At 57.0% G+C, this 10560-nt stretch overlaps 3 protein-coding genes across 3 annotated transcripts in view; all 3 read left to right on the forward strand.

The window, feature by feature from the left end:
- PTSG_05646 (uncharacterized protein) overlaps window positions 1-429 on the forward strand; it is a gene marked incomplete at both ends in the record, with an annotated part of 2023 nt that extends 1594 nt beyond the window's left edge. The window contains 2 exons of the mRNA XM_004993457.1: window positions 1-90; window positions 292-429. The exon at window positions 1-90 is cut by the window's left edge and continues 45 nt beyond it. Coding sequence (XP_004993514.1) covers window positions 1-90; window positions 292-429 — 228 coding nt within the window. The remainder of the gene's footprint in view (window positions 91-291) is intronic.
- Window positions 430-1131: 702 nt separating this feature from the next.
- PTSG_12346 (uncharacterized protein) lies at window positions 1132-6850 on the forward strand. Its single transcript, XM_004993458.1, has 5 exons — window positions 1132-1203; window positions 1359-1435; window positions 1757-1861; window positions 2045-2132; window positions 2305-6850. The coding sequence occupies exons 1-5, from the start codon at window positions 1153-1155 to the stop codon at window positions 6796-6798; spliced, it is 4815 nt and encodes a 1604-aa protein (XP_004993515.1). The 5' UTR covers window positions 1132-1152; the 3' UTR covers window positions 6799-6850.
- Window positions 6851-7532: 682 nt separating this feature from the next.
- PTSG_05647 (uncharacterized protein) overlaps window positions 7533-10560 on the forward strand; it is a 4350-nt gene continuing 1322 nt past the window's right edge. The window contains exons 1-6 of the mRNA XM_004993459.1: window positions 7533-7869; window positions 8674-8713; window positions 8831-9003; window positions 9268-9352; window positions 9686-9754; window positions 9992-10164. Of these exons, the coding sequence (XP_004993516.1) occupies window positions 7743-7869; window positions 8674-8713; window positions 8831-9003; window positions 9268-9352; window positions 9686-9754; window positions 9992-10164 (667 nt within the window). The 5' untranslated portion in view covers window positions 7533-7742. The remainder of the gene's footprint in view (window positions 7870-8673; window positions 8714-8830; window positions 9004-9267; window positions 9353-9685; window positions 9755-9991; window positions 10165-10560) is intronic.

Consider the following 10560-nt stretch of genomic DNA (forward strand, 5'->3'; position numbering starts at 1 on the left):
GTCAACGGATATGTCATCTCCGCAAACACAACACCGGGACGACACGTGCACGTCAAGGTCACTCGTACTCGAAATGGCGGCGTGGCAACGGTGCGTCTAGTGCTCTGCGTGCGTGCGTGCGTGCGTGCGTGTGTGTGGTTGTGTGTGGTTGTGTGTGGTTGTGCGTGGTTGTCTGTGTCTGTTGTTGTGTGTGTGTGTGTGTGTGCGTGTGCACGCGTCCTCTCTGCATTCCTCCCTCGCTCCCTTCTTCCGTTCCTTCCTTTGCCCCTTTTCTTCTTTCCAACATTGCAGCTCAATGCGTTCCTTGTCTTCAACACCCTCGTGCAGACGGACCAGAGCTTCCCTGACATGCCAACGCTGGTATCCTTCTACAAGGAGCACACCATCCACAGCGGCATCGCGCTCGGTGTCCCCGTGCAAACACACTAACCGTAACAAGCAGCAACCATAACAAACTATCACCTTCTGTCGTCTGTTGCTGTCTAGTGTCTGTTGCTGTCTGTCTGTTGTTGTTGTTGTTGTTGTTGTTGTTGTTGTTGTTGTTGTTGTTGTTGTTGTTGTTGTTGTTGTTGTTGTTGTTGTTGTTGTTGTTGTTGTTGTTGTTGTTGTTGTTGTTGTTGTTGTTGTTGTTGTTGTTGTTGTTGTCGTCGTCGTCGTCCTCATCGTCTCCTTTTGTTCTTTGTCTTGTCTTGTGGCTTGCGTATGTCTTCGCACACAAAGCAGCGCACAACCCCTTCCCTGCGTTGCTTGTGCCTGCGAGCGAGGGTGCGCCTGTTCTCTCTCTCTCTCTTTTGTGTTATTGCGTTCCACCGTGTGTGTGCTTGCTCGCTTTCACGTCTTCATTCGTTGTCGATACTCTCCCGTGCTTAATGGCTGTACGAATTCATAGCAGCGGGGAAGAGGGGGATGGAAGGAAGAAGGCGTGTGCGTGTGTGTGTGTGTGTGCGCGCGTGTGTGTGCATGTGTGTACGCGTGTGCGTGTGTGCGTGTGTGCGTGTGTGCGTGTGTGCGTGAATGCTGTCCAAACACACACACACAGACACACACACACGCACACACACACACACACAGACACACACACACACACACACACAAGCTAAATTGTGCGGGAAGTTTAATTTTCCGCACACACACGCGACCACAAGCGTCAAGATGGCGGAACGACTGCGCGTGAAGGTGCAGTGCGGCGACCACCGCATCCTGGTACGTTCGCTGCCTCTCTCGCTCGGTCTCGCTCTCACCCCGCTCCTGTGCATTGTGGATACTGCACTGTTGCCAGCACTGTTGCCACCATTGTTGCTGCCCGAAGTTGCTCCGTCTGACCGCACACACACACGCACGCACGGCCACGTGGACAGGTGGCGGTCGACAGCACCAGCCAGTGTGTTGACCTGCAACAGACGATCATGGATTGGTTCAAGGACAACATGAACAGGTGTGTGTGTGTGTGTGTGTGTGTGTGTGTGTGTGTGTGTGTGTGTGTGTGTGTGTGTGTGTGTGTGTGTGTGTGTGTGTGTGTGTGTGTGTGTGTGTGTGTGTGTGTGTGTGTGTGTGTGTGTGTGTGTGTGTGTAAACGTGAGCTTGCAGTCCACGCACGCATGTGCTGGGCCACCAGCCGTTCCGCTCCAACATCTACTGGCGAGCTGTCCGCACTCGTAGACGCTCAACGCACGTGCTTGCTTGCACTCACTCGCTTGTTCGCACTCGCTCACGCATGCACGTGCTGTTTGTGTTGCTTTCGACGCCTGGGATGCAGAGACTTGGAAGTCGTTGGCATCACAACAAGTGACGGGTTCATGGTCGGCAACGGCATGCGCGTAGGCGACGCCCTGCGCGATGGCGACGTCATCACGGCCATCCTGTGAGTCCCAGCACACATGTGCTCGCATGCTCATTGCACGCAAACGCTTTAATCGTGCTCGCGAGCGCATTGACACCCTTCACACACACACACGCATCCACATACACACATACACACGCACGTTAACTGACTGTGTCCTTCCTGATGTACCTGTGGGGGTATTTCGTGTCTTGCTGCAAATAGGAGTCGAGCTTCTCGCAATGTCAGCATGGAACTGCACGAGGACATGCTGGCATCCCCGGCTCCGAAGCGTGCCAAGCTCTCTGATGAGGTGCGCATGCGCTTTTGATATGGCGGACACTTTGCTACTGCACACACCATTGGAGCGGCACCACACTGCCATAATGTGCGTCTCTCTCTCTCTCTCGCGACCTCCGTTGTTTTGAGCCCACACACATACACACACACACACACACACACACACACACACACACACACCACAGGCGGGCAATCCACTCAATGCCTTGTTTGAAGTGCTGCGTGACAGTCTCTCCAAGTCCAGTGGCTCATTCCCTGCTAGCGGTGCCAGCAACGGCAATAACAATGACAGCATGGTCTCCACCATCGCCTCTGCTTCAATGCTCGCTGACACGCGCGCGGAGCTGCCTGCAACTTCCACTCCAGCACCGCAAGCAACATCCAAGCGTACACCCTCAACCACCGCAGCCAGCGGCAACACCACCATCACCGACACCACCAACGCGGGCGTTGCACCATCCGCCGCAACCGCTCGCGACCACGCCCCCTTTACATCCACTCCGCTTGCATCCTCCCCCGCAGCCAGCGCCAGCCCCCAGCGCACTGCCACAGCCGCAAACGGGGTGAAGAAGGCCGTGCTGAGCACCACCACGTCCAAGAAGGCGGCAGCAACAACAAGTGCAACAACAGCAACAAAAGCAGCTGCGGCCAAGACGGTGTCGATTACAGCCAGCAGCACCAGCAGCACCAGCAGCGCCAGCAGCGCCAGCAGCACCGCCACATCGACCACGGTGCCAGGCACATCCGCCTCAAGCGCCGTTGCAAAGGGCCGCAGCAGGAGCAGCAAGGAGGGGAATGTGGACAGGAAGGAGGAAGACGCGCTGAAGAGCCGCGTGCTGGCACACAGCGACCGCGAGAGCACACGGCTGGCAGGGAAGGCACGCAAGGAGAAGGCGCAGCACAAGACAAAGACTATCACGACCGCCGATGCGACAGCAACAACACCAGCAACAACACCAGCCACAAAAAAAGCAGTAACAGCGCCAGCAGCAGCAACAACAAAAACAGCAACCCCAGCAACAGAGCAGCAGCAGAAGAAGCAAGAGGAGAAGGAGAAGGAGAGGAAGAAAGCCATGCAGGAGAAGGTTGCCAAGGCGGCGGAAGCACAGCGACGCAAGCAGCTCACGGACATGGAACGCGCAACAACAGGGGCCGCGGCAGCACTCAGGCTCACACAGGCGAAGCGTGGCCATGCAAAACCCACGACACCAGCCACTTCCACCACGGCAGAAGCACCGTCGACAGGTGCGCCCGCATCCGCGGCATCTCCTTCAGCTCCTGCTGCAAAGCGCAGCAAGACGACCAGCAGCGCGTCGCCCGCCGCTGCTGTCACGACTTCGGCAACAGCGACAGATGGAGACGCAAAGGGTGGTACCGAAAAGGTCACAGCTGCAGCAGCGGCGCACAAGAAGGACGACAAGGTGGACAAGGCAAGCAAAGGTGCCAGTAAGGCGGGCACGAGCACAGCAACTGCAGCAAGCACAGCCGCACCGGCCAAGGACAAGGCGACCGAGAAGACAGCTGGGGCCAACGGCAAAGGTGACAAGGTCGACAAGACGGCTGAGAAAGCCGCCGCAGCATCGACTCCGGCCAAGGACACACCCAAGACAAAGGCGAGCACTGCCGCTTCCACCACTCCCAAGACCGCCGCCGCTTCTGCTGCTGCGGCAACGAAGAAGAAGCAGCAGCAGCAGCAGTTGAGGAAGGGAAAGGGTGAGGAACAGTCCAGCAACAGCGGAAGTGAGAGCGAAAGTGGCAGCGGAAGTGAGAGCGGAAGTGAGAGCGAAAGCGGCAGTGGCTCGTCTAGTGGCAGCGACAGTGGTTCAAGCAGTGGCAGTGACAGCGACAGTGGCAGCAGTGCCGACAGTGATGCCGAGGAGAAAACAACCAAGCAGCAGAGGCAGAAGCTGACGAAGAAGAAGTCTGCTGCCCAGACCACCACGAGCAAGGCGGCTGCCACCACTGCAACGACGCCAGCAAGCAAGAGTATTAAGGCCGCAGCGCCAAGTAAGGCAGCCGAGGCGACGTCAACAACCAGCAAGGCGGCAGAAGCAAGCAAGGCTACAGCAAGCAAGGCGACAGCAGCAAGCAAGGCGGCAGAAGCAGAGGAGGTGTCCACGTCCACCTCCACGAGTGCAGCGGCGACCCCAAGCAAGGCTGCGCGCGGGCGCACGCTTGGAGTGGGCAAGATGCGCGTTGGGCGGACGTCAGCTGCTGGTGGTGAGACGAAGAGCACGACGGAGAAGACCCAAGCAGAGGAGCTGTCAGAGAAAACAAACAAGGCGGAGGAGAAGAAGGACAAGAAGGCGGGGGAGGAGGAGAAGCAAGAGAAGCAAGAGGCGAGGGGAAAAGAGAAGGGGAAGGAAAAGGAAAACGAAAAGGAGGAAGACAAGGAAGAGAAGAAGGACAAGGAAAAGGAAAAGGAGGAACAGAAGGAAGAGAAGAAGGAGGTTCAGAAGCAGAAGCAGGCGAAGGACATGGCCGAAGACGGGGAGAAGAAGAGCAAGGCTGGGGAAAAGACCAAAGCAGCAGCAGCAGCAGCCATCAGCACTACCGAGGCCGACAAGAAGGGGGCGGCGACAACAACTGCTGCAAAGTCCACCAAGAAAGACAAGGCCGCAAGCGAGGATGCCGGACAAGCGGATGGCGATGGCGACGAAGGCGACAGTGAGGGCAGCGAGGACACTGGCGTTCTGACCCAGGCACCAGCCTCAACCAAGAAAACAGTCACCACACCAAAGCGTGTCACCCGCAGCAGCGCAAGGCGGCAAAAGGCGCAGGACAAGGCCAGTGCCAAGAAGAGCGCCAAGACGACAGCAGCAGCAGCAAATGTTGCGGGCAGCGGGAAGGCAGACAAGGCAGACGATGGTGCTGACAGCGGTGATGCTGAAGAGGAATCGTCCTCGCCCGCTGAGAGGGCTGCTGACGAGGCGAAGAAGGGCGGCTCGAGCACCCCGCTGCAAGGCGACAAGCAGAAGAAGGAGGAGAAGGAGGAGAAGGAGGAGAAGGAGGAGAAGGAGGAGAAGGAGGAGAAGGAGGATGACAACGAGGGGAAGAAGGAGAAGGATAAGGTGTCGGTTGCAAAGAAGAGCAAAGGTGGCAAGAAAGCAGAGGAGTCAACAACCATGGATACAGCTGCTGATTCCGAGCAGGAGGAAGAGGAGGAAGAAGAAGAGCAAGAAGAGCAAGAAGGAGCCCGCCAAAGCACAGCCGCTTCCCGGTCGAAGGAGCGCGCTGGGAAATCCACTAGTGCCGCGGGTGCTGCTGGTGACGGCGATGATGGCGATGATGTCGAGGGCGAGGGTGACGAGGAGAAGCAGGAGTCGAGCAAGTCCATCCACAGCGTGGTTGCCATGGAGGACAGCGAGGCCGAGGATGACGAGGACAACGAGGCGGACGAGGGCAAGCAGCCGCAGCAGGAGACAATGGACCTGTTTGGGGACAGCGGTGCTCGAGATGGCGACAGCAGCAGCCCCGTCATTGATGATGGCGATGATGACGAGATTGCTCGCTTCGGCACGGACTCGGACTCGGAGGGCTCTGGCCAGCGCACAAAGCGAGACGAGGATGCCGACGAAGATGACGAGGAGGATGAGCAGCAAGAGATGGACCAGGAGAAGGACGAAGATGGCGAGGAGGAGGAGAAAGGCAAAGAGGAGAACGAGAAGGACGCAGACGAAGGCAAAGAGAAGGCGGCAGGGCAGCAGCTGCGAAAACAGCGCGCGAAGAAGCCACAAGAGGGCAAGACCAGCGGCAAGGCAAAGGCGAAGACTGCTGCCGCTACTTCTGCTACTTCTGCTACTGCTACTGCTGCGGCGACGAAGCTTACCACACCGTCGAAAGACAAATCGAGCAAGAAAGCTGGTGCGACATCCTCATCTTCCAAGGCGGCTGAGCGGCCCAAGCCTTCCGCTGCTGCTGCTGCTGCTGGTGGTGGCGGTAGCGGCGGCAGCAGCAAGAAGACAAAGGACACGGGAAGAAGAGGTCGAAAGCGCGCAGACGACGCAGACAGCGGGGCGTCGAGCGACGAAGCCGTTGAGGACAGCGAGGGGGGAGAAGGGCCGGAGAGCCCAGACCTACTGATGGGCCGGTTCTCGCAGTCCCTGCCCATGACTTCGACTGGTGGTGTTGATGCGGATGCTGATGGCGATGCTGACAATGTTGATGAGCAGGGCGAGAAGGGCAAGGGTGCTGGCACGAAGACCGCCGCAGCGCCAGCAGCCAAGACGCCTGCGAAGAAGAAAGCAGCTGCGGAGCCCAAAGCGGCAAAAGCGACGAGCAAGAAGGCGGCAGCGCCCGGAAGAGAGGCGGTGATGGCGACGGGCGCGGACACGCCGGGGGATGACGGGTCAGTGAAGAGGAAGAAGCGGATTGTGCGTCGAATCGTTCGTCGCAAGGGTGCTGCTGGCCAGGAGGAGGGCAAGGGCGAGGGTGCCGGGGCGGACGCCACGACGACCACCACCAGGGTGGAGATTGTGACTGATCCTGTGACTGGGAAGAAGACAAGGAAACGTGTGGTGGTGCGCAGGGTGAAGAAGGGAGCGGTGGGCGCGACCGGTGGTGGTGCGGATTCCGAGGCCAGCAGCGAGGTTGACACGCCATCCTCCGGCAAGAAGAAGCGCAAGGTGGTGGTTCGTCGTGTTGTGAAGAAGAAAAAGGCGCCCGCCACTTCCGAGTAGTTAGTTGCCTTGTGTGTGTGTGTGTATGTGTGTGTGTGTGTGTGTGTGTGTGTGTGTGTGTGTGTGTGTGTGTGTGTGTGTTGTTGTTGTGTGTGTGTGCATCACCGCTCGCAACGCCGTCCGCCACCTTGTGTTTACCTGTATAGCCTTAAATCCTGGGGAGAACAATCACAAAAGCCCAGCACTCACTTTACAAGAACCATCCTGTCTCCCGGGCTTTTGGTTGTCGTTTAGCCCTAGGCAAAGGCCCAAGTGTGTGTGTGTGTGTGTGTGTGTACTTGTGTGTGTGTGTGTGTGTACTTGTGTGTGTGTGTGTGTACTTGTGTGTGTGTGCGTGTACTTGTGTGTGTGTGTGTGTACTTGTGTGTGTGTTTTTCCACATGTTGTTCTGTGCTTGCTTGTTTTTGTGTTTGTGCATTTCGTCCGTGTTTGTTGTTTTGCTTCTGTTTGGTGCCTTTAGTTTAGAGAGTGACGGCGTTGCCACGGGTCTTGAGTACACCTTCGTCCGCGCATGCAAATGCATTATATGGATGCGATGGAGTGTGCGCCAACCAACCAGTGCACCACAGCCACAGTTCAACTGCTACTGCAGTTTGTGCTGTTGTTTTATGCTCCAAAACATGTTGAGCTGAAAAATCAGCGGAGCGAAAAGAATGTGGGTTTTCTGCGAAGAATTAGGGGCGAAGACGACGTTTGTCACACACACACACACACACACACACACACACACATTTGTGGGAAGAAACCAAGAGGGCAACAAGGTGCAGCAGCGTGGGGACTGTCTGGGTGGTTGTGCGATTGGACGGTGCGCGAGTGTGTGTGTGACGTGAAGAGCGTGGCTGGTGGCTGGTGCAGAGGAAGCAACAAGGAGAAGCAAGCAAGCAAGAAAGGAAGAGCCAAGTGCAGTTGTGAGCGGCAAGCAAGCAAGCGACAAGGAGCGAAAAATGGACTACACAGGCCGATCCCAGGGTGGTGGCTACTATGGCCGTCCCCAGTACCAAGGTCCCCCTGGCCATCACCCGCACGCGCACCCTCATGCGCGCCATCAGGTGCCCCACGGCGGCTACCCCAGTAAGTTTTTTTGTTTTTGTTTTTTGTGACCAACCAACCCAGCCAGCTCATGGCGTGAGATAGGCTGTTGCCGCGCGCGCGCGCGTGTGTGTGTGTGTGCGTGCGTGCTGAGCCAAAGTGCGTGCACAGCTTGCTGCACTCAGCCAGCACCACTGAAAAGAGTGTGTTCTTTGTGGCTGGTTGTTGTGGATGGCTGTGTGTGTGTTTTGCTGTATGGGTGTTTGATAGATCGGCCTGGGCTGTGTGCAACGACCCCACCCTGCTGTCTTTTTCACATATGGCACACTTTGACCTCCCTTGCCCCTCTCTTCCTCTCCTGCTTGCCTTGCCTCGCTTTGCCTTGCCTTGCTTGCCTGCCCTGATGTTGTGTGCCACGTGCACCCACGTGCATCCCCACCTTGTGTGTTTGTCTTCCCACCACACCACCACACCACACCATGTGATGTTGCGTGGTGATGGGGTGTAGTGCGCCCAAGACGAGGTGGTGGTGATATTTGGAGGGGATGTTGGGGGGTTTGGGCTGGGACTGATGTTGTGTGCGGTGTATCGTGTGTGAGATGTATCGTGTGTGTGTGTGTGTGTGTGTGTGTGTGTGTGTGATGTATCGTGTGTGTGTGTGTGTGCAGGTGTGTGTGTGCAGGTGTGTGTGTGTGTGTGTGCAGGGTCTGATGTGCACGAGTTTGCGAGATGCTCTTCGCCCAAGATACTGACCCTCTCTTCCATTCTCTTCCATTCTTTGACCCACCCCCCCCCCTCTCTCTCTCTCTCTCACACCGCGCTCTCCCCCACACTGCCTCACCCAAGTGCCACATGGCGGTCCTCGTCCCGTGCGCCAGAACCAGCCGTGCGTTGACACCTTTGCTTGCGTACTTTTGTATTGACGTGGAACATGGGCGCCCGCTGTGGTTGGTCAGCGTCAGCGAACCGCCTTGCTTACACGTGCTGCTCGTTGATGCATCAGGGGCACGAGCGTGTACGTTGGCAACCTGTCCTGGTCCACGACCTGGCCTCGCCTGAAGGAGTTCATGAGCGAGATTGGCCACGTGGCCTTTGCCGATGTCCTGCGTGACATGAACGGCCGCTCCAAGGGCTGCGGCATTGTCGTCTTTGGTGACGTCGAGACTGCCAACCGCGGTGCGTGTTCATGCATGGCATGCATGCGCTGTGTTGTGTTTTGATGACGGAGGCGGTGGTGTTGGTGACGCTTTTGTCTCTGCTGCTACTGCGCAGCTGTTACAGTTGTTGCTGTTGTTGCTGTTGTTGTTGCTGTTGATATTGTTGATATTGAACGCTGCGTGTGTCATGGGCGCGTCGGGATTTCGCAAGGCCCCACACCACAGCATGTCATACTCATGTACATCCCTTGTTGTGCTTGTTTGTGAACATGCGTTGAAACAGCCATTGCCGAGATGTCTGGCCGCGAGCTTGATGGCCGCCAGATCATGGTCCGCGAGGACCGTGAGGCCCACCGCTTTCCCCGCCGGTCCGTGCGCGCGCGCGCGTGTGTGTGTTTCTGCTGTGTTCACGTGATGAGCTTGCGTTGTGTGGTTGTTTGTGTTCATGTGATGAGCTTGCGTTGTGTGCGTGTGTGTGTTCATGTGATGAGCTTGCGTTGTGTGCGCACGTGCTTTTGTGCTGTATTCACGTGATGTGATTTGCTTGCGTTCCTTTGTATGCTGTGCACGCTGTGTTTGCCTGACGTTATTTGTCTGCTGATCATGTTTGGCGACGTTGATCCCGTTTGACAATCTCTGCCATGTCCCCTCACCGCCTACTCGGCTCTACTCTGCACTGCTCCGCTGCTCCGCTTCTTCAGGTCTGCCCGCCCGCCTGCGCCCATGCACCGCCCGTCCACCAACTACACCGCCACCTTTTCTGGAGAGATGTAAGAAGTTCTGGATTTGCGCTGCTGGTGGGGGTGGAATCAGAGTCTGCTTCACCATGGCAACTCCCGCCCGCGTCTTTTGTTACATCATTGCTGCTGAATCTCAGAACGACGATGCACCCGCCTTTTCACTGCACTCGTTCCCCCGACTCCCATGCTGTGTGTGCGAACAAGACACAAGTCATACCCCTGATGTCTCACAACACACCATCACGCAACCGTTGCTCGCGCGTGCAGGGGTTCGACGGTGTACGTTGGCGGCCTGCCGTACTCCATGACGTGGCAGCACCTCAAGGACCTGATGCGCAAGGCCGGTCCTGTTGAGCACGTTGAGGTCATGTACGACGGCAACGGCATGTCCAAGGGTTGCGGTCTCGTCCGCTTCGCCACCGCCGAGGACGCCCAGAACGGTTCGTCAGAGAGAGAGATATAGAGTCTGTGTGTGTGTGTGTGTGTTTGTTTGTTTGTTTGTTTGTGTCGGGGTGTGTTTGTTTGTGTGTTTGTGTGTGTGTGTGTGTCTGTCTGTCTGTCTCTCTGTCTGCCTGCCTGTCTGTCTGTCTGTCTCTCTATGTCTCTCTGTCTCTATGTCTCTCTGTCTCTCTCTGTCTCTCTGTCTCTGTCTCTGTCTCTCCCTCTCTCTCTCTCTTCTCTCTCTCTCTCTCTCTCTCTCTCTCTCTCTCTCTCTCTGTCTCTGTCTCTCTCTCTCTCTCTGTCTCTCTCTCTCTCTTTTTGTCTCTGTTTTTTTCTCTAAGTCTCTCTCTCTCTCTGTGAGTGCCCCTTTTGCTTGCTCTCTCTCCCTCCCACCC

The sequence above is a fragment of the Salpingoeca rosetta genome (genome assembly GCF_000188695.1).
Source record: "Salpingoeca rosetta unplaced genomic scaffold supercont1.13, whole genome shotgun sequence".
Lineage (NCBI taxonomy): Eukaryota > Choanoflagellata > Craspedida > Salpingoecidae > Salpingoeca > Salpingoeca rosetta.

What these genes read in the sequence shown, in the direction of transcription:
- PTSG_12346 (XM_004993458.1), top strand. Translation starts at nt 1,153, where the DNA reads ATGGCGGAACGACTGCGCGTGAAGGTGCAGTGCGGCGACCACCGCATC. An exon ending in GCGGCGACCACCGCATCCTG is followed by an intron (nt 1,204 to 1,358) that starts GTACGTTCGCTG and finishes CCACGTGGACAG; the next exon opens with GTGGCGGTCGACAGCACCAG. An exon ending in GTGCCAAGCTCTCTGATGAG is followed by an intron (nt 2,133 to 2,304) that starts GTGCGCATGCGC and finishes CACACACCACAG; the next exon opens with GCGGGCAATCCACTCAATGC.